The sequence below is a fragment of the Vigna radiata genome, unplaced genomic scaffold (assembly GCF_000741045.1).
Source record: "Vigna radiata var. radiata cultivar VC1973A unplaced genomic scaffold, Vradiata_ver6 scaffold_111, whole genome shotgun sequence".
NCBI lineage: Eukaryota > Viridiplantae > Streptophyta > Magnoliopsida > Fabales > Fabaceae > Vigna > Vigna radiata.
Window position 1 is genome coordinate 256,359 of NW_014543596.1, and position 22,434 is coordinate 278,792.

At 31.6% G+C, this 22,434-nt stretch overlaps 2 protein-coding genes across 2 annotated transcripts; one reads left to right on the top strand and one right to left on the bottom strand.

The window, feature by feature from the left end:
* Positions 1-834: 834 nt before the first annotated feature.
* On the top strand, positions 835-5,529 carry LOC106754540 (putative respiratory burst oxidase homolog protein H). Its single transcript, XM_022777988.1, has 14 exons — positions 835-1,403; positions 1,661-1,826; positions 1,918-1,966; positions 2,066-2,179; positions 2,274-3,086; positions 3,389-3,484; positions 3,558-3,673; positions 3,756-3,858; positions 3,970-4,061; positions 4,133-4,310; positions 4,443-4,580; positions 4,686-4,814; positions 5,082-5,160; positions 5,250-5,529. The coding sequence occupies exons 1-14, from the start codon at positions 1,037-1,039 to the stop codon at positions 5,357-5,359; spliced, it is 2,550 nt and encodes an 849-aa protein (XP_022633709.1). The 5' UTR covers positions 835-1,036; the 3' UTR covers positions 5,360-5,529.
* Positions 5,530-9,383: 3,854 nt separating this feature from the next.
* Positions 9,384-10,903, bottom strand: LOC106754544 (WUSCHEL-related homeobox 3). The gene is made up of 2 exons (XM_014636562.2): positions 10,379-10,903; positions 9,384-9,965 (listed from the first exon to the last, which is right to left on the bottom strand). The coding sequence occupies exons 1-2, from the start codon at positions 10,739-10,741 to the stop codon at positions 9,720-9,722; spliced, it is 609 nt and encodes a 202-aa protein (XP_014492048.1). The 5' UTR covers positions 10,742-10,903; the 3' UTR covers positions 9,384-9,719.
* Between the last annotated feature and the right edge of the window lie 11,531 nt (positions 10,904-22,434).

The window sequence follows — 22,434 nt, forward strand, 5'->3', positions numbered from 1 at the left end:
CACGATTCACTAATTAATTTCCTTTTGACTTTGCTGAGCATAACATGATATACAATTATATAATTTTTTATTTTGTAACTACCAAAAACTATATAATAAATGAAAAAATATTTGACTTTTATACTTTCTACAAAAATTATTGAAACTTGTTTTCATCTTTGAAATTCTTGTATAGAAAAATGAAAATGCATAAATAGTTAAACATATACAAAAAGGAAGGAAGGTGTCTACTGACAGAAAGCTTACACAACCACTTGTATTTATTTTATTCCGAATTAAAATTTAGAAGGGGAATTTACTATAAAATTATTTTATTTTTTAAAAACATTGTTTCATTTGAACAAGTGGACCTCAAATAAAAAAACGAAATAGGGTTTAAGCAATGATTCATTTTTTTTCATGGTATGTTTCATTTTTCTCTTACAAACAAAACAATAATTCCTCCTCCTTTTACTCCACACTCTATATTCAGCTATTTACCACCAAAATCTAAATGATTATGATCCATGCAGAATATCCATCCACTTTATTAATCTCTAATCTATGTTTTGAATGTTTAATTAATTGTCTTTAGTGAAATCATCCTTCCAAATAGACTTTGTCACGTAGAAGTAAATAACGGATGAAAAAAAAAGTGTAGCAATGAAAAAATAAAGAAAAGGTGGTGAAAGTGAGCACCTTTCCTTCCAGAGTAGAAGTGACATTGGTGAGAGAAAAAGCATGCAAAGAAAAACAAAAGTTTGTATTGTATGTATTTTCGTTTGTTTTCATGGTCGATTATGGGACATGTTTGGTTGGACCGGACACATAAGTAGGGGGTTCAACCAATGTGTTTATCTATTATTAGCAAGCAACAACAAAGAACATTTACATACTGATATATGAGATATATCTCTGATGCCATTTTTGCCAATTTCATGCTACACCCTTATCTCTTTCTTGAAAATTAATCCAAAATCATCATCACCTTGAACTCCTACGCCCTCATTATTAATTTCACAGAATCATAATCAATTTGGCAGGTCCTTTGTCATTGATGTCATCAGACAAAGAAGGCAAGGATGAATCATCAACATGGATTCTTGAGAGTATCCAGATTCATCCCGCGGAGAGGTCTATAAGGGATGATGACAATGAACCATCCCCTAATGCATGCCCGGTGCTAAAATCTCCCTGTGAAGGTTCTCTGAACAATGTGAGGAACAGGAATGTCAATCAGGGGAATGGGGAGAGGAAGATGGTGAGGGTAGAATCAGGAGCAGCAAGAGGGATTAAGGGTTTACGGTTTCTCGATAGAACGGTCACTGGGAAGGAAGCAGATGCATGGAGGTGCATTGAGAGGCGTTTTACTCAAAATGCAGTTGATGGAAAACTCTCAAAAGACAAATTTGGAATCTGCATGGGTACATTTACCTCTTTTGTCTTGTTGGGTTTGCAATAGAACAAAACATGAATGCAGTTCCATAAGGTTTTTGGTGCCTTTTTCCGGTCAGAAATAGAGTTTTTCCTAGTAATTTGTGTAATTAAGTTTGCATGCCTTTGTTAGAAGAGAACAACACCAAACTATCTATGAAACAGTATCCAAGTTTTGGCCTTCGTAATGTATTTAGTTGCCATAATCAGTTAGTTTGTCTGATGAAATTTAAATTGTGTTGCACAGGCATGGGACCAGAATCAAAGGATTTTGCCGGGGAACTCTATGAGGCTTTGGCTAGGAGGAGGAAAATCTGTACAAAAAATGGAATAACTTTGAATGAAGCTAGAGTGTTCTGGGAGGACATGACTAGCAAAGATCTTGAATCAAGGCTTCAAGTGTTTTTTGACATGTAAAGAGCACACAAACACTCTATCTGTATCCCTTTTGCATGTTGCATTTTCATTGAGTGGGGTGGAATAAATGAATTCAGTTATTTTCAGGTGTGACAAGAACGGGGATGGAAGGCTATCAGAAGAGGAGGTTAAGGAGGTAAGCACTAAGACCAGTCATTCTTCTCATTATTATTATTTTTTTTTTCACTCTCTTCCACTCTATGGAAACACCATTCTAAATGCCGTTGTTTAAAAGGTTATAGTATTGAGTGCCTCGGCAAATAAGCTAGGAAATCTCAAAACACATGCTGATGGGTATGCAGCTTTGATAATGGAAGAGCTTGACCCTGATCATAATGGATATATTGAGGTTAGACATGAACAAATTCATACTGCTCTCTTATTTTCATGAGTTGTGCATATAGACCTTCATTTTTTGCATTCTCTTTTTTCTTCTTAAATAGATGTGGCAGCTAGAAACTCTGCTGAAGGAAATGGTTAGTTCTGAAGATGGCCCCAAAAAAGTTAATAATACTAAGGCCATGAATTTGAGCAAAGCTATGATACCGAGCAAGTATAGAACCCCCGTGAGCAAATACGTATCCAAATTCACAGAATTTGCCTTAGATAAATGGAAAATAATATGGGTTATGGAACTATGGTTTTTCATAAACTTTGTGCTTTATATTTGGAAATTCAAGCAATACAGGCAAAAGGGTGCCTTTGAAGTCATGGGTTACTGTGTCTGCTTTGCAAAGGGAGCTGCTGAGACTCTCAAGCTCAACATGGCTCTTATTGTCCTAACCATGTGCAGAAGAACACTTACGAAGCTAAGAGAATCGTTTCTAAGTCGAATCATCCCTTTTGATGACAATATAAACTTTCACAAGACGATTGCAGTAGCTGTAGTTATAGGTACTTTGATTCATGTAATGGTGCATGTCTTTTGTGATTTTCCAAGATTAATATCATACCCAAACGATAAGTTCATGATAATACTTGGGGATGGTTTTAACTATAAGCAGCCTGATTACATCACCCTTGTTAAAAGCATTCCTGGTGTAACTGGAATTGTAATGGTCTTGCTCATGGCCTTTTCCTTCACTCTAGCCACACATTATTTCAGAAAAAATGTTGTCCACTTACCTTCGCCTTTGCATGGATTGGCTGGTTTCAATTCCTTTTGGTATGCGCATCATTTGCTGATTGTTGTTTACATACTCCTCGTCATTCATGGCTACTATCTATTTCTCACCAAGGAATGGCAAAAGAAGACGGTATGTTTAGTTCTAACTACAACAAACTACACCTTTTTATTTCAATTTTCCAGAAGTCTTCTCTTAAAATGCAGTTTCAACAGATTTGCACTTGTAAACTGATATAAATTGTGGTTTATTTAGTGCTCATAACATATATCATTGAACACTACCCACTTCTCATTTGTCGATGTATATATAGATACTTGAAATTCTGACACGACAACTCAAACTGCATGCCCAGTTTTACATCATTGAATTTTGGTAGGCCCCAATCTGAAAAAATGTTTATAATAAGTTGACAATATCTTTGATTAATTCAGACTTGGATGTACCTTGTAATTCCCCTTTCACTCTATGCTTTTGAGAGAATTCACCCATTTTTTAGAGGTAAAGATCACCGAGTAAACATCATAAAGGTATGTGTCAACAACTTCTCCATTGTTCTTCATGTTGAAGGATGGAAATGATCTTGTCACTTGGAAATTTCAGGCAATAGTATACACAGGAAACGTCCTAGCATTATACATGACCAAACCCCCAGGATTCAAGTATAAAAGTGGAATGTATATTTTTCTCAAGTGTCCAGATATATCCAGTTTTGAATGGTGATTACCAATATTACTGGATAACAGTGATCATAGAAAATATTTTTCTGCAAAAAATTACTCAGATTGACTCTTGTTACAGGCATCCTTTCTCCATCACTTCAGCACCCGGAGATGAGTACTTGAGCGTCCATGTACGAACCTTGGGAGATTGGACTACAGAGCTTAAGAACAAATTTACAAAGGTGGTTTTTAGTCTGAACTGTGAACTCAAACCTATGTATTTAATTAGTCAAAGGGTCACAGAAATGCAGTAATTATTGAAAATCTTGTTTTACTAATACTCAGAAATGCAGGTTTGTGAGCCTCGCACTGCACAAACAAGAAGGGGAAGCCTTATGAGGATGGAAACTAGAGCAGCAAGTTCAAGCTTTTCTTCAAGAAAAGGGTGAATAGAAACTCTTTGTTCTTAGCTTATCAAAATGATCTACAAACATTGATATTATCTACTGTTTCCAGCATTAGATATCCAAAGATCCTCATCAAAGGACCCTACGGAGCCCCAGCACAAAGCTACAAGAACTATGATGTCCTCTTCCTCATAGGTCTCGGAATTGGTGCCACTCCAATGATCAGTATTCTAAAAGATATGTTGAACCACATAAAGTTAGGAACCCCTGTAGAAGTGAGTGATAAGGTTAGATATACTTCTTTGGTTGACTTGGCAGCATGTCCGTATTTGAATTTAATAGGCATGTATTTTTATTGTTTGTATTTTATACATAAGTTCCAATTGAAGGGGTTAACATAGCAGGGAACCTATATGCAGGACTCAATCCATGTAAATCAATCAGATGAACCGAAGAAAGGTCCTGAAAGAGCATACTTTTATTGGGTAACAAGAGAGCAGTCATCATTTGAATGGTTTAAAGGTGTCATGGATGATATTGCAGATTATGACCACGATGTGAGATTCAGGACTAAACTCATAACTATTTCACTGGTTCTGTTCCCTCCATTTACATAATATATTTCACTGTTAGTAACTTTTTAGCCCGTTTAAATGATGCAGGGTATTATAGAAATGCACAACTATTTGACTAGTGTCTATGAGGAAGGTGATGCAAGGTCTGCACTCATTGCCATGATTCAGAAGTTGCAACATGCTAAGAATGGAGTTGATGTAGTTTCAGAAAGCCGGGTATTGATTTACCACTCATTTAGAGTAAAGACAAAACTTAGATACAATGTTACAGTAGGTGTTGTTGGTTCTGGATTCTAATTAGAATTGAAGTTTTATCTCAGAAGTTTTCCATGTTATTAAATTGTCATCGTATGTTATCCTAAATCTCATTGCAGAGCAACATTTACAACACCTATAGAATTGTATCTAAGTTTTATTGTTAGTGCAAAAGCTTTGCATCATTCAGCCAAATCTTAAGCTTTTGTGATGTTATCATTTTCTCAGATAAGAACGCATTTTGCAAGACCAAACTGGAAAAAAGTGTTCTCACAATTAGCAAACTCGCACCAAACTTCTCGGATAGGTAACAAAGTTGTGATGCTTTTTTGTGAAATTCTGCACAGAAATCAATGAAAGAAATGAAAAAAAGTATCTGCTGTTTTCTTGATGCAGGTGTATTCTACTGTGGAAGTCCTACTCTTACAAAGGTATTGAAGAACCTGTGTAAAGAGTTCAGCCTAAACACATCTACCCGCTTTCAGTTTCACAAGGAGAACTTCTAAAGGAAAAATTCACGCAGCATCAGAACTGAATTAGGCAATTGGCTTCATCAAACATTAGAAGGTTATACACACTGTAGATTGAATTCGGATTCAAACTTTTGTAAGTTTCTTGTATGTACTTAGATGTAAAATTTGTGTTGGTTTTACTTAGTTGTTTGTAGTATTTGTATCTTATTTTCAACCTTTATGTCCACCTTCCTTAGACTCTTCTAAATTTTTCATGCCCAAAACATTTGGTGTTCATCAATCTAACAGAGAACATTGGGTAAATAAAACACGAAATCTATGAATGAAAACCGGATAAAGGAAAGGTAAAGAAGTAGATTCTAGTTCATTCAAGATTAGCCCAGAATAAATGATTATCAATTTCATATTTTCCTATTTACTTCCGAGAACTATGGTACAAAAGTTAAAGAAAGAATAATAATTAATGATAGAGAATTTGACAATAAAAGATCATCTTATGTGCTATGAAACTTTCTCTATGCTTAAAACTAATTTAGTAAAAGTTAAAAATCAACTTTTGAAAAAACTAATAGAACTGGATATTAACTAATGTCAATAATAAGGTAATGGTCCAACACATTCTCTCAAATGGAGAGAACTAGATATCTGGAATGAGACTAGATATTTGAAACTGGTTATCATAAAAAAGGGTGGAACAGAGATATAAACACAAACTTTCAATAAACAAAAACTGTTAGTTGTAAATACAAGCACACCTATACCTACAGAAGAACTGAACACAGAAACTGATTCTCAGAACCAAGGAAGACACCGCATAGCAAAACAAATTTCAAAGACTATCAATTGCTTGGCTGATATTGGCAAAGGAGGACCCACTCTCACCCAAAAGTGAAGAAGGGAAAAAACACAACCATCTGGTGGACATGTCCCACCTTAAACCCACCAGAAAAAAAGGACAGGTGAGTTAAATTGCATTTGGAAAATAAGTTCAAAGTTAACAACCATGCAGTAGGACAGATTGGGAAAGCTAGCAATAAAGTTTCCCTTAAACATACATTTGACAATAACCAAATCAAAACTCTAATTTCACAGGAATATTCTTTAAATAAAGCACTTCAAACAAAAACAAAAAAAAAGGAAATAAAAATAGAATTAAACAAGCATAAAACAATAAACTCTTCTCTAAGAAAATACTTCACTTAGTCACATAGGAAAGACCATGACAAGATCTGCAAAGAAATTCAACCAAATAAAGTGGCAAGAGTTCATACAATAAAGAGATATCCTTAAACATCAATGATATAAACTAAAATCATCCCAATCTCAGAATAGATAAGCACACTTCAAATGCAAAGAAAAAGAAGAATAAAGAAAAGAGCCAAACATAGACTTTAAACTCAACAACCCTCACAATTAGCTGTGAAAAGACTGCAGCCACAACAGACACACTAAATGAGATTCTTGAATACATCAGAAGTATTCCCATAACATGTACACAAAAAAAATCACACTACTCAGTCTCCACAATTACCCTCTATTTTACATCCAGTTTTTAACATTACTTAAATATAACTCTCTCCACTTACTTTCATTTTAGATTGGAACAAATTCAAACCTTTCATTCTTCCCACTACTAAATATAAAATTAAGGAACTTGAAACTAATCATGTATCAAAAGTTTATAAAAAACAGAGCAGTAAAAAGTATGTTTTTTAAACAAGTATGGGCAACTCATTCTAAAATTAAGATGTAGTTAAATCTGCTCCATAGCTTTTTACCTAGTACAAAAACATTAGTCGGACTGAAAAAAATTGATGAATAAACTAAAACTTGAGGAAGGAACAAGGATGGCATACCTCAGATATAGACTAGCTAGCAACACTTGAAAAAAAAAAAGTCTATCAAAAGAAGCTAGCTTCTGACTAAGATATATATATTAACAAATTCAGACACAAGTTTGCATATTTGTGTGTGTGAAAATGTTACATAATAAGTATTAGGATTATTATATAGGAGTTAGCTTAAATTTTGAAAAGAATTGAAAAATGGTAAGTGAGGCTAGGGAGAGTAGAATGGACCTAGATCTTATGCTCTAAATAAAACAAAAATAAAATATGTAATTAAGGTTTGTACAACATTCTAGTACACTAATAATTCTTTTATCTATGACAATTTATCTTGCAAACTATTATAAAAATAATTTTTTTAATCGATCAATAAGAAATAATTACACTAACATCTTAAAAGATAATAAAAATATATTTATCTTCACTTTTAAAATAAAAAATGCTTAAATTCAATTTTTCAAATTAGTAAATATATATATATCCAAACCATAGGTGTAGCAGGTAAATACAACTTACAATCTTCTACACTCATCATTGTCTTTTCTCTTCTTTTATCTTGATGAATTATGAGATGTTAGTTTCAACTTACGTGCAAAGACAAAAGAAAAATGGTACATATACAAAAAAAACAAAATAGATATATACCAAGTTGTACCTAGAACCTACTAAGATTTGATTTGCTTCAAGTGTATAGCTATTGTTATATCGGTCCAACGGATACATTTTTTCTAAATTGTTATTTAGTGAATAATATAATTGAAAAACTTTATAACATAACTAATATATGAACTTTTTCTAAAACTTAAATTATATTATTATAAAATAAAAAATTATAATATCAAAAAATTGATTATTTCATATTCTTATTTTTTAAAAAAATAATTTTGTCAAAAATATTTAATATTATAGAAAAAACATTGTAGAGGTTTGAATTTGATAAATAAGATTCAATGCATTTCAATGATCAATTCCTAAACTTTAGAAAGTGCAAAAAACATTCTTGTAGGTGTTCTAAAGTGTAAGGGTACAACACAATCTTTTAAGCTCAAAAAGCTTTGTGATCAAATCGATTCTACAAATGGTAGTTTTTAATTAGAACTACTTCTAATTTAAACAACTCAGATAGTCATCTAATATGATGATGCACACTTTTGTATATAATTCTATATATTTTAAGAACAAGATAATTTATTTTCATGTTATTTTTGTCTGTGTTTACTATGTTACAATAAAAAAAATCATGATTTTGTTACATAAAATAACTATATCTAATGTAATCAATATATTATACCAACAAATTAATTTATTTATTTTATATTTAACAAATCTTAAGTGAATTAGTTTATATTTATCTATGTATCACTAAGAAGTCTAATAGAGAAATGGAAATAGGAAAAGAGTATAAGAAAGAGATAAATAACAAAGTATACAAGGAGACAAAGGAAAGAAAAGACACAGAATATTACAACACAAAGGAAAATGTTATCCGAGGAAGAGGAATCCTATGTCTAAAATAAAACAAAAAAGAAAAAAAAAATCAAAGGTCAAATAAATTTAAACAAAAAAAGTATATAATGAAAAAAAAAATACAATATGTAAACTAGTATTATGATTATTATAATTGAATGAAAAAAATATCAGCAGCATTATTTATATACAACAAATAACTTTTTGAACTTTTTGAATCTTTGTACATAAAAAAAAAAAAAAAAACATTGTGAATTTCGAGATTGAGATTTCAAAACAACCCTTATCCAAATTCGCATGTGCTACCTATCAGTTTCCCTCTGCATGTTAGTGTTTTCCACATTAGCGATGCCACGTTAACACGAATGATAAGAGTCATCCTAACGATTGACAGTGTATATCGACTCTTTCTATGCTGTAAATGTGGTGTAATCCATGCTCAAAAATGGCAATTACCTTTTCACTCCCTCAAAAAAGTTACAACTTCAACAAAAAGCTGATTTACCACATGTATATCGACGCTCTCATTTGCATACACAATGAGCAATTCGAGACTGATGAATGAAGAACACCGGTACACATTAAATGGACTTAAAAGAAAAAACAGATTGGGACCATATCATATCGATACAAACATGCACAAATTTCTCTTTTGAAAGTTTCCATGTAACTTGAACATAATGGTCAGAACATATATTTATCCGATCGATAAGCGAACTAATGACAAAACAAACAACAACAACTTTTAAGATGGTTGAAAAACATTAACATTTAGAAATAAATGACATCAGTGTTCATTTCAATATCTTGGTATCATCATACCAGGATATACCATATACCCACAGGATTTGTACCAGAATGAAAGTATCGAGCTTTGATCATTCTTTCACATGGTGCAACAACAACCAAAGATCCTACGTACAAGACTAAGTACTACTCTTGGTAATTGGTACATTCCAGAATGATTAAATCATTTCCTAAGAATATTAAGCACACTGTGTTTGGAGATTAATTCTCTTAAGAAATAGTTATTAACATGAAACGGTCTTGGACATGCAGATGAAAATGGAACAATAAAATTAGAGCTCCTTGGGTGGTGGAGTGGTGGAGTCTTCATCGGTTCTGGTGGTTGTGAGTGGAAAGAGATCAAGGGTCTTGAGGGGTCGAGAAGTGCAACATGAAGATGCTTGGTTGTTAACATCCACAGGTGTACTCCAACCATTGTTGTAGAAGGTCACCTCTTCCTTCTCCACCAGATTGTTTTGCAGGTTGTGCACATTCCATGCGCAATTCAATGCCTGTTCAGATGTGTTTGCAGATCCTCCCTGAACATATAAGAAATGAGAGAAAAAAAAGTTAACAAATATGGTTTAATTAGTATTTTCCCTGACTTCAATTATAACTCAAACTTAGATCATGTCCTTTTGGAGATGAATCCAATACTTCTTCCGCAAAAAATAAACCGATCCTAATGCATGTGTGTCATTTTGTGCAGTGATTTTAATTACAGACACATAGGTTCCTTAAATAAACATCAGAAGTTGAATGAATTGGTTTCTGTAGCGATCGGTCAGAAATACCTCGAGTACATCAAAAACATTAATTTAGTCCTAACTTTGTAGAAGATGGTAAGGCAGGAAGTCCCATGCATGTTATTAGAGAGAAATATGAAAGAAATGAAGATAAAAATAGATTAGTGAGAGGGTGTGTACATGCATGGAAGGAAAAAGAAGATTACCTGAAAAAGAAAGGTAGGTGGGTTATAAAAGGGAAAATCCTGGGTTGAAGAAGAAGGAGAATAAGGAAAATAGTGGTTAGTGATATCTGGTGTGAGATGGCAATGATGGAGTTGGAGTTGTTGTTGCTGTAGCTGCAGTTGCTTGGTGAGTTTCCTTCTGAGCTTCTGTCTATCCCTAGCCTTGTGGTTCTGAAACCAGTAGAACACATTCTTTCCTTCTATCCTGCCATAGAAAGAAAGGTGTGTGGTTATTTGCTGAATTTGTGAGGCACTAGGAGTTCTAATGCCACTCCTGTAGAGCTCCTCCAAGATCATGAGTTGTTCTGTGGTAGGGCTCCATCTTGAAGAACCTGCTGGGGACATCTTTTCTTTCTTTCTTTGATGAGTTTCTTGAGACAGGAGAGGGATGTATAAATAGAGGGACAGAGAGAAAGATACAGTAAAGAGGAGAGAAAGAGACAAAAAGGAAAGAGGTTGAACAGGTATAAAAGGGAGTGGTGAATTAGATGGGTAAAAAGTACTATAGTCTCATGCTCATGTTCCTTTTAGAGGAGCATTCAAGTGAGGCTTCAAACCATGCAGAGAGAGAGTGTGTGAAAAGAGATGAGTGAATGAAGAGAGAACTACTCATTCTGGCTGTGTGACTCATCATGACCTTATTATTAACATTTTTTAACAGAATCAATCAGATTCTTCCCAAGTAAGGCTAATTCAGTACTATATAGGAACACTCTTATCTTGGACAAATTGCCCCTTCTATCCCCTTCTAATTAACCACCCCTAATTCTCCTTCCAAATCACCTTTGTCCCTCCTTTAACACTGTTGCTCTAGCCTGTTATTACTGTGCCAATACAAATTTAACTGTCTTTCGAATAACCCTTTTATCTCTCTCATCTCCCATCACATCTTTATTTCCATCTATTCTAGGATTCTCTCCAAATACTAATTTATTAATTCACCTCTACATTCTCACAACAAATACTTTCTTTTGCACCAATAACCAACTAATCTTAAACTAATACATACTATAATTCATTAAGACCACAAAATATACTACTTTTCCATGTTTCAACTCTCACTTGTAATTCAATATCTTAATAAACTTCAATGCTTTTTCAGAAACATGGCTCAAGTATTTTGCATTTGGATGGCCCAAATAGCTATGTTTCATATCTAGACTAAAACCCAAAACAGAAAAAGCCTCCCGTTTGGTTTGTAAGCTTCATGCCACCTGTCCAAAGTTAGCCAGAAGAGACAAATAACTTTGATGGTTTTTCTTGATACCACTTTTAACTCAAAATCTCACTACATCAAATTATTAAATTTATAATTTCTTTATACGGTTTATGTATTTATACAGTGTATGTATCTATTATTTCTATTCAAGATGAGATTTAAGCTCATATTTAGATTATTTCGAACAAACTTTGTTATTAATAATATTCTTTTGAAAAGATGTAGTAAAGAAGAGATTATGATAGTAAGTTTAATTCAAATATCACTTTTTTAAGAAAATTGGTTTATAAGTCTTTTCTTTCTTATATATAAAATTTAACTTTGGTGGCATTTCTATTGATCTAAAACTTTGGCTTATTTGGAACAATATTAAGAAGGGTTGCGTTTTGTGATTAAGGTAGAATAATGTAACAGTGATATTATAATGTGGTTTGAAATGTGTGATAATGTATATATAAATTTATGATATGAAGACAGTGTTAGGGACAGGGGTACCAAAGGTGAGACTTGGCAAAATGGCAAGTCACTGAAGTGGGGTCTCCCATTGTGTGCATATGCATGCTTCGTCCTTAGTGCTGACATTTTGAAAACGCAAGCATGCAACAGTTATGACTCCATAAATGCATGTTTCAGAGTGTCCAATGCCTTGTCCCATTTTGGTCTCAGAAGGTGACTTGTCATCTCTGTCAACATTCCTCTCCATCTCCACCGTCCATTTTCCATTCCCTCTCGTCACCATTCTCTCTCCGCATCACCCAAGTCAACCACAATACTCATACAACATCATCGTCATTATCATTATCATCATCTTCTTCTTCCTCCTCTTCTTCTTTCACCATGATAGATACTTCATTACGTATTTCGTTACTTGTGCTACAGAATTCTTATGTACTATTGCTTTGTGAAATGTCAATGCTTTTTAATTTATTACTATTCCATATCTTGGCTCAACTTACACAGTCTTATGGCTTTAAATCAACATGATGAATCAATGTGGGCCATTAAATCTTTCATGAATTTTGAAAATGATTGATCAGGCAAAAGTCTGTACTTGTCCGTTTCTGATTTTTCTTTTAGTTTCTTCGCTTATCAGATTCTAATCCATTCTTTTACCTTTTACATACATCTTCATATAGTCTTTTCCTTTCTTCTTATGCAATGTCACTTCTAATCATTTTCTATATCGATCATGCAACCACTTTAGAATTACTTTTCTTATGTGTTTATCAAGTAACTCGTTCTAACTTTCTTTTTCAAATACAACAATTTTAAGAAGATTTTATTGTTAGGAAATTCTCACGTTATACATACTTAAGTATTTTTTTAAAATTGAGATTATTATTTATTAGAGTACTTTAAATAGTCGTACCACTTAAAATATTATAAAAATTAAAATTAAAATTAAAAATAAAATATCAACTATCTTAAAAATAAAATTTACTTAATCAATTATAAAATAATATTATATCAAGATAAATAGAAAATCATAATTAGTTAATCTTATTTTATTTCTATTAAAATCAAACTAAATATTATTAAACTCAAAACTAATAAAATAATATTTATACAAAATATTAATAAAAACCTAAAATTTAAGTTTATTCCAACAAACTCTCCCATAAACTTAAATTCCTCATTCCTTCATTCAACTTTCCATGTGCATCATCTCACATCGAGTTTGCTTCTTTCAATCAGATTTGACTTCTTTTTTTTTCTTATAGTCCTCCTGTCTTTTATCTTGGTTGACCTCTTTAATGCTTTAACTGACTTTGTCATGTTCGACTTCTCAATACCCTTGACTAACTCGTTTCTAACCTTAGGCGATTTCTCAACAATCTTGGTCGACATCTTCATCGAGTAGTTCTCAACATCTTCATCTTCCTCTTCGTCTCATTCAAGAACACTAGATGTTTTTCTCTTCTTTTTTAAGAGTCACATTCTTCATCTTCTCAAGCTCAACCATTTGTTTATTCATAATTTCATTAGCTTCATCTAGAAGCCTTCATATCCGCGAAATTTCTTCATCTTTTTGTTTGAGTTCTTTCTACAGGTTTTCCTTCTCCAAAATTGTTGCATCCTTTACCGAGATCACTCATCCATTGTTGAGATTGGGCTCTCCATGTCCACTGCATCCGAGCTCTTAGCCATCAACAGAATTCCACACTCTTCTTCCACATCTTTAGTAAGGAGACTTGTCTCCCCATTTGTCTTGGTCTTGCAATACTTTGCAATATGGCCAGCCTTGCCACAATTGTAGCACTTGCTTGATCTACACTCGTTTGCCACAATTGTAGCACTTGCTTGATCTACACTCGTTTTCATAGTGGTCATACTTGCCACACTTAAAACACTTCATTCTTGATTGATCTCCTCGGTCTTTCCCTTGTCCTCGGTCACGCAATTCTGCTGACCAGTTTGCTCTTCACTATCATTCTCAAAATTACCCCGGCCACGTCCACCTTATCCTCGGCCTCATCTCCCTCTATCGCCAGGACCTCGACTTTAAGTAATCTAAGTTTTATTCGAGTCAAATTATACCTGTAGTGCTTGATCGTCGAGTTCAACCTGATCATCCCAACTCCTTCTCCTTTGTTCGTGAGCTTCTAATGACCTAACAAGTTCATTCACTGTGAGAACCGACAAGTCCTTCGATTCTTCAATGGCGCAAGCGATACTTTCGAAATCTTTTGTAAGGGATCTCAAAAATTTTCCCATAACCCGGCTAGATAGCATTTGTTCTCCATTCTTGCCAAGTTGGTTGACCACCTTCTCCACTCGAGTTATGTACTCGATTATATGCTCTTTGGGCTCCATCTTCAACCGTTCAAACTCTCCTCTAAGAGCTTGTATTCAGACTTGTCTAACGTGGTTGTCACCTTTATATGCAACCTCTAATATCTCTCAGGCTTCCTTTGCTGATTTAGCATTCGCTATTTTTTCTATTCCTAACTCATCTGCTGCATTGTAGATAAAATACAATGTTGACTCATCTCTTGCACGAGTTTTCTTCAACGTTATCATTTGTGCCACTGTCTGATGTTCATCCTCATCAGGTTCAACGTACCCGTCTTTTACCATATCTCAAACGTCTTGGGATCTCAATGACTTCGTCATTTGTAGGCATCAGTTATCATAATTGTAGGCACTAATTATCATAATTGATTTTTCTCGTCCATTGTGGCACACTCGTACTATTGACAACCTTTGTCATCTCTCAAAAAACTAATCAAGCACTCTTTTTTTTTTGTCACGGTGTTTGACTCTCTCCTCTCTCTTTTTCTCTCCTGGCACTCAGAGTTGTTAGGATAATCTCACTATACACACTCAAATATTTTTCTAAAATTGAATCTACTATTCATTTATAATTGAGGGCTTTAAATAGCCGTAACACTTACAATATTACGGGAATAAAAATAACTGAAATTAAAATATTAACTATCTTAAAAATAAAATCTTCTTAATCTATCATAAAATAATATTGTACCTAGATAAACAAAAAATCATAACTACATATCCTTATTTTATCTTTATCAAGATCAAATAAAATATTATTATACCCAAAACTAATAAAATAATATTTAAATAAAATTATTAATAAAAACCTAAAATTTAAATTTTTTTCCCACATTTATTTCTATAAAGAGTTGTCAAATGATAATTATTAGTATATATTAATTTGATAACTCATTATAAAAATAAAATTATACTAACAGTAAGTATTTGTATTTATAAAAAATAAAATAAAAATAGTAAATAATAGTGTCAAATAAAAGTAAAATCTGTTTGAGTGTTAAAAAAATATTATTGTCGTGCTGAAAATTACTTTATAACTAATTTTTAATGAGGATACCCAATTATAAAATACTTCCACTTAATAATCTATATAATAATATTTTAATTATATTTATTTCATTTTTTTGATTTAAAATGTCAATATACATTATTATACTATATAATAATATTTTAATTATATTTATTTATTTTTTTTTATTTAAAATGTCAATATACATTATTATTTCATTACTTATCATGTGGGAGTATAAAAATAATTGTCGTCAATAATATCATTTTGTTTACAAATATTGTTGATTTAAGTTTTTTAGATGTAGAATTTGTAAGGAATAGCATTTTTTATAGAAAAAAATATGAAATATTTTCTGAAAAAAAATGTATTTTCTTACAAAATTAATTAAAAATTATAATTATAAGAATTTATAAAAATAATTACTCAAATCACGTGATTTCAAAATTATAAACTTAAAACAATTGAAAATATTCATACTTTCTCTTTATAAAATTTTGTGTTGTTCTTTATAATCACCTTACGACTTGTCATTAGTAGAAATATTGTTATCTACTCAATCAAAGTACATAAGATTAACTCAAACATTATTTTCTCGATCAATATTGATGAACATATCTTTTAAGTTAGTCGATTGTAATTACTTAAATCTTTGTCAACAAAATTATTTTTTTATATGTATAAGACAATGTTTTAATGTTAATTAGGAATTTTTTATCAATATTAACATCTTTTCTAAATTGATTTTTCATAAACATATTATTCTTTTGTCAAAAATTATTTTTCTTGTTAATATCAACATATATTATTTACAATTAATGTAAGATAATGTTGTTTATTATCAACATAAATAAGGATTTTCTCAACTAATATATTGTGAGGTTATCTTTCATCTTTGTATTAACTACAACATTTTATCCAAGTCAATAAAAGCATTTGACTAATGTTGGTAGAAGTTTACATGAATATTTTGTATTGACCTGGTTGTTTATTTGTGAATATATAAACTAAACTACTTTTTAATCTTAAAATTTTTGTTAATCAATATAACTACTTTTATATTTATGGATGTCAATTCAATGTTTTATACACTGGTACAACGAAGATACATTGTCTTGGTTGTTTTGGGTTTATAATAACGATTGTAGAACCAATATATATTCAAACGAGGTAAAAAGATAATAGTTTTGATCTTGGTTCAAAAATCAGGGCATAAAACTTACGATTTTCCATCAATTCAAAAACTCGAAGCAATAAAGTAAAAAATAAAAAATAAAAAATTAGGTTTATTGTCTTGGTTCTAATTTGAAACGAGACGGTAGACCCTTAAAATTAATTAATTAAAGGGTCTATGGCCTCGATTGGATCAGAATCGAGACAATAGATCCTTTTTTGTCTCAGTTTTTACTAGAACCACTGTCTAAAGTATGTCTTTTTTTTTAAATGACCAATTCTGTAAACATTCCATATCACATAAACCATATTATATAGTCCCATAACACAGAAACAAACTTGCACATAAAAACAAGTATCAACAATCCAGAAATAGTGTCCAGCATATGACTATTTAATATGTAATTTTTTGTTATGATAGCTGTGGTTATTATTTTTGAATGAAAATTTTGTTGAGGACTCTTTTAAACACCTATTTGAGGAAAAATATCCCAAGATCTCTTAATATGAAGTTTAAAAATTATTTTTATTGCATATCTTAAAATGATACCAAGGTAGCTCGCATAGCTAGCTAATTCTTCTAGATTGGCCAGAAAATGCTGTTTTCTATTTATTGAGAATTTTTTTTTGTTTTATTTTTCAAACATTGCAAAAATATTTAAGCATACAAAAACAACTAAATGAACAACCAAACGTGTATGATGTATGAAGAACAAACAACCAAACGAAAACATGAAAAACCTAAAACGAAACTAACCTTAAAGGTGAGTTTGGGGCTAAAAACGAAACGAAATGAACATCTCAAAGCGTCTATTTGAAGAGAACCTCACCACAAAATCAATCAGTCAAAACGAAGCAAAATCATACCTAAGCACTTAATGAAGGTAGAATGAAAGAAAAAATGCTAGAAAACTTGAAGATGATGATCACGAAAATGGAAGACAAGAGAACAATGATGCAGCACCACACACAGAAAATGGCCTTTGTCTGAAAATGCCTTTCTTCACAAAATTTAACCATAAATACATGTTATTACCTCGGTTATTTTTTTAACCAAGGCAATAAGGCTCTATGGCCTCAATTCTATAAAGAACCATTGTTTAAAGCCTCTGAAAAAATAATAAAATAATATTTTTAGTTATTTTGGTTCTGCTGTGAACCAAGACATGAGTACTTTATGGCATCGGTATTCTAAACAACTGAGGTCATAGATTCCTTTATGTTACGGTTCTTTTTGAACTAAGACATATACATTTGTGATAATTACAAAAATGTCACTGTACCATTTTATGCTTCAGTTACAATAAAATTGATGTCAAATGTTCGAGTGAAAATTCATATTTTTTTACTATATTAAAGTATATGGTTTTATTTTGGTCAATTTCTCGATATTTGAAGTAATGTTGATTGAAATATTTTACTTAAAAAATAAAAGTAAATTTCTTTATCCAAATTAAATATTTTAGAAAAAGTAAACAATTTTGAATGAAAAGTATTCCAAAGAATGGTTTTGAACTTCTTCAAAATATTGTAAAGTTTTCTAAATTTTGTTCTTTAAATGCATTTAACATTATTTTTTTAATCTTCTGAGATAAATTTCTAATGTGAGAATTATGGAAGTTCCTTTTCATGTTCATCACTGTTTTTGGCAGTATATTTTTTTTTGGATCTTGTGAGAACAATGTAGTAAAAGCTTTGTAAGGGTTCTTATAGGTACGAAAAAATAAGAAGTAAATATAAGTTATACAAAGTAATTAAAATCTATGTAAGTAAATACATTGATTTTTTTTATACTTTTGCTGCGTGAAAATAGAAGGATCTAAAATTTATAGAGGCAGATAACCAAAATTTAATGACTTCTAAATATTATCTTTAGCTTAACTTTGGCATATTTTCTTTGTAATCTTTTATATTTTGTTATTTAAAGGAATATTATATTTAATTGATTTATTTTTATTAATAATTGTAGAAAATGACAATTTTTCTCAATATCTGTTTATAATAAAATGGCTCAAAAATTGTTTTCTGAAGAGTTATCGACCAACATTAATAATTTGTGTTTTATTCTTAGCTGCATACGGATATGAACTACAGTTAAAGTGTCCGGTTCCTACCAATTATCCAGTTTCTGTGGTTCAATAGTCTGTTTTTGAAATATTAAGTGGTGATTTCAATTGTAGTGTGCTAAATAATTGAAACTCTACAATTTATGCAAAGAAAAATTAATTACAGACTGAGAGTTATCAAGGTATATGAAATTTAAAAATTAAGGACAAATTTATACAATAAGAAAACTAATAAATACGCAATCTGTATATCGTTAGATAAGCATTAAATGAAAGAAACAAGAAAAATAATGCGAAAAAAAGAGAGCAAATTCTCTTATTAAAACTATTAATAGTAGGTAAGATAAAGAAAAATCCCACACAAATTATTTTACTGTTTCCTACCATTTTTTTCATGAAATAGAAGTGAAATTAGAAGATTTTTTAAATATAAGTTAAAAAAATATAAATAAATATGTATTTTTGATATAAAAGTAAAGTATATTATACTTTATTAAAATTGTACTTTTCTGATCCGAATTTCTATATTCTTTTTATGAATGGACATATTTGCTAAGCATCACTCTTTCAATTTCATGATTTTTGTAAGTGTTCACCGTCTTCAAATGATATGGTTAAGGATTAATTTTTAGAATATTGAGATTTATTTGAAAAAAAACTAACATTTTTCAATTAGATAGACATTATAACACCTCAGAAAAATACTATTTTCAAAATAACAGTGGTTTAAAAATAACACTTAATTATTTTATTATTAAATAGTTTTAATATAAATAGTTTAATTATAAATGAGTTTCATTGTAAAACATACCATTTCTTTAGAAATCATTTTTCTAGAGTTATTTTTCTCTAGGAGTTCTTCTCGTGCATTCATATGTTTGAAGATCAGAGATCGTCTGAGTGATCACAACAGCAAAATCTCCAAGTTTATTTGATCAGTTTCTCCAAAAGAGTAAGTTAGTTTATACTTTTTTTCTTTAGTCTGTCTCGTTTCCTTTGTATGTGAGTCATAGTATTTTTGCATGTCTCATTTGAGTCTTCTAAAAGATTCTTTGCTAATCAGTGGTTCTAATGATATGCCTAATCATGTTTCTTTGAGTTGTAGGTGTAGATAGAGTTCTTTAAGTAGGTGGAGTCATGTTAACTCTTGTAGAGCAGCAGAGTCCTTTGTAAGTTTAGGGAAGCTAACCAATATTTTTTTTTTAAATTTGTCCAGAGGTTTTGAGTTTGTGTTTATGCTTGAAATAGGGTGAAATTGATGTTTAATTTGATGAATTTTGACTATATGCACTGGTTTTGTTGTTGGATGATTTATGAATGGAAATTAGTTGTTAATATGAGGATAAGTTTGTTGAATGATATTGATCCTTGATGAATTTTGTGTGATACGAGCTGTATAGTGGATTAATAGGCTATTGAATTTTACTTTGATGGAAAGAAACACTTAAGTTCCAAGATTAAGGGTTTTTGGTTTGAGTTTTTATGAGCTATGATTCATGAGCTGCTATTTTAATGAAGTTATTAGTTATTGAGTTTTTGGCTTGTCAATAGTTTAGTGTAATGGCCAGTTTCAAGAAAGAGGGGGTTGAGACATGTGAAAGTTTGAAGGAATAATTGGATGTGTAAATTTGATTTTGGTGTTAGATTTGAAGTTATTTAACACCTAGTTGGCTACTTTAAGCATTAGAAATATAGTTTAAAGCATGAAAATGTGATACATAAGTTTTGAGTTGTAAATTCATCAGTTGAACCTTGTTTCTTGGCCAAATCACTATATTAGTATCAAATTTAAATTACAAACCTTTTTTTGGATAAATTTTAATGTCTAGGATGCCATTTTGGTCATTTGGATAGGTATTGGGGACCACCAAAGCTAGTTTTGAAGTTGCTATCATCTGGTATAGTGTTGAGCGATCCTATGTGGAACTCAGTGTTGCCAAAACAATAAGCCACTAGGCTCTAGAGCATTGACCACTCTCTTTGGTCACTGAGCGGACCAAAATCCGAGAGCAAATGCACTTAAGGGCACTGACTAGTGGAAGTGGGGACTAAGTGCAAACTCTCCACTGCAGGTCTGCACTTTAATCCCTGTAAATTCATTGGGCAAGAAGATACCTTGTTGGGTGAGCTAGGTTAGTGTTGGGCGCTAGAACCAAGTGTTGGATGCCCAAATGCATGTCATGTTGTTTATTATATATGATTTTGATTTCTTGTATAGACATGATATATTGTATGATTGAAAAATTGTTGAGTATAATTTAATGGTTTATTTTGGATAACAACACAATTAATTATATGGTTAAAGTATGATGTGAAAAGGATTCCTCGGGGAAGATCTTGTGGATGATCAAGTAGTGTGATGTAGATGGACGGACTCAATCTTGGAAGTTATCCTAACAGTCTAATAACTATCCAATCTCAAGTATTGATGGATGAGTTATGTAGTGGGGAGTAGCAGGAGGTGGTTTGGTGCTCTTTATCCATATGTGATAGATGGACTAGCCTTGTGTGGTAGCTTGGGGTGGGCTAGTTATTCCACCACTACAAGTGTAAAAACTTGCCATAGTGTGACATCACTACACATATTTAGATGATCAAGTCTAAGTGTTATGAATCTATATATGTTTTGATTTGAATTGAGGATGTAATTAGAATACATGTTTGTATGCCTTAGGATGGATATATATAACTTTTATATATGTTAACTTTTGTATTTATTGTATGAAAGATCTTTTGGTATGTTAGCTTACCCTTTCTTCTTTGTGTGTGTTTGTTTGTTTTGTTTCTTCTCTTTTGTAATGATCACCTTAATGATGTGAGTTTAGGAGGATGTCTTTGTGTTGAGCAAGTGTTGAGAGGAGATGGAGTTGAGGCATAAAGTAGGATGTTTTGTTTTAGTTTCATTTGTTTTTGGAAAACCTAATACACTTTTGGTTCATTGTAATATCACATAGTTGAGTAGGATCTTGTATATCTTTTCATAAGTTATTTACGGATATTTGAATTAACAACTTATATGTTTTCTTTGAGTTAATTGTTTTGTAATATTGAAGGTGTGACAAATCCCATGGTAGTTGAATGCTATAAAAATTAGGATGTTACAATTTGGTATCAAAGTAGTTCGTCCTTAGGATGATCTGAGGGTTGTGGGTTTGTTGTGTCTTTCCAATTTAGAGTTGAGTCTAGAAGGTGTGGTTTGTCTGCCTGACTGAAAGTATTGAGAATAGAAAATGTCTTGATAAGAGTTATGAGGGTGCACACTCATGAATACATCAGAGATGATTTTCCTTTTTAAATTCTGAAGGTTTAGGGAATGAAATAGTTGTGTTTCGAGTTTTGTTTTCTATAGCGATTCTGGTCTTGTTCTTGCCTTTGTGGTAGTATTTTGTGCTTTGTAGTGGTATATGAATGTAGATTCAAGGATAACTTGAGTAGTATACCTTTATTAGAATTGGGTAAAGCCTTACAGACAAGCTTATGCCTTGAAGATATGGAGATGTGGCGTGTTGGAGCTAGGAAGTTAGAAGACAAAAGGCTTCTCAAGTCTTCCTTAGGAAAGTAAGAGGCTTCTCAAGTACATTAGGATCTTAGATCCTCTCCCAAATACATTAGGATCATATTCAACCATCATCGGCTTATCTACAATGATGTCACAAATTTGGTGTAATGCACCAAGAGGATCGTCCTTAGATAAATGAATCTTCTCCTCTCCATACGTCTGTTGTTACATGGAAAAATATGATAAGTTTCGACACCAATAACATGTAAACTTTAAAAT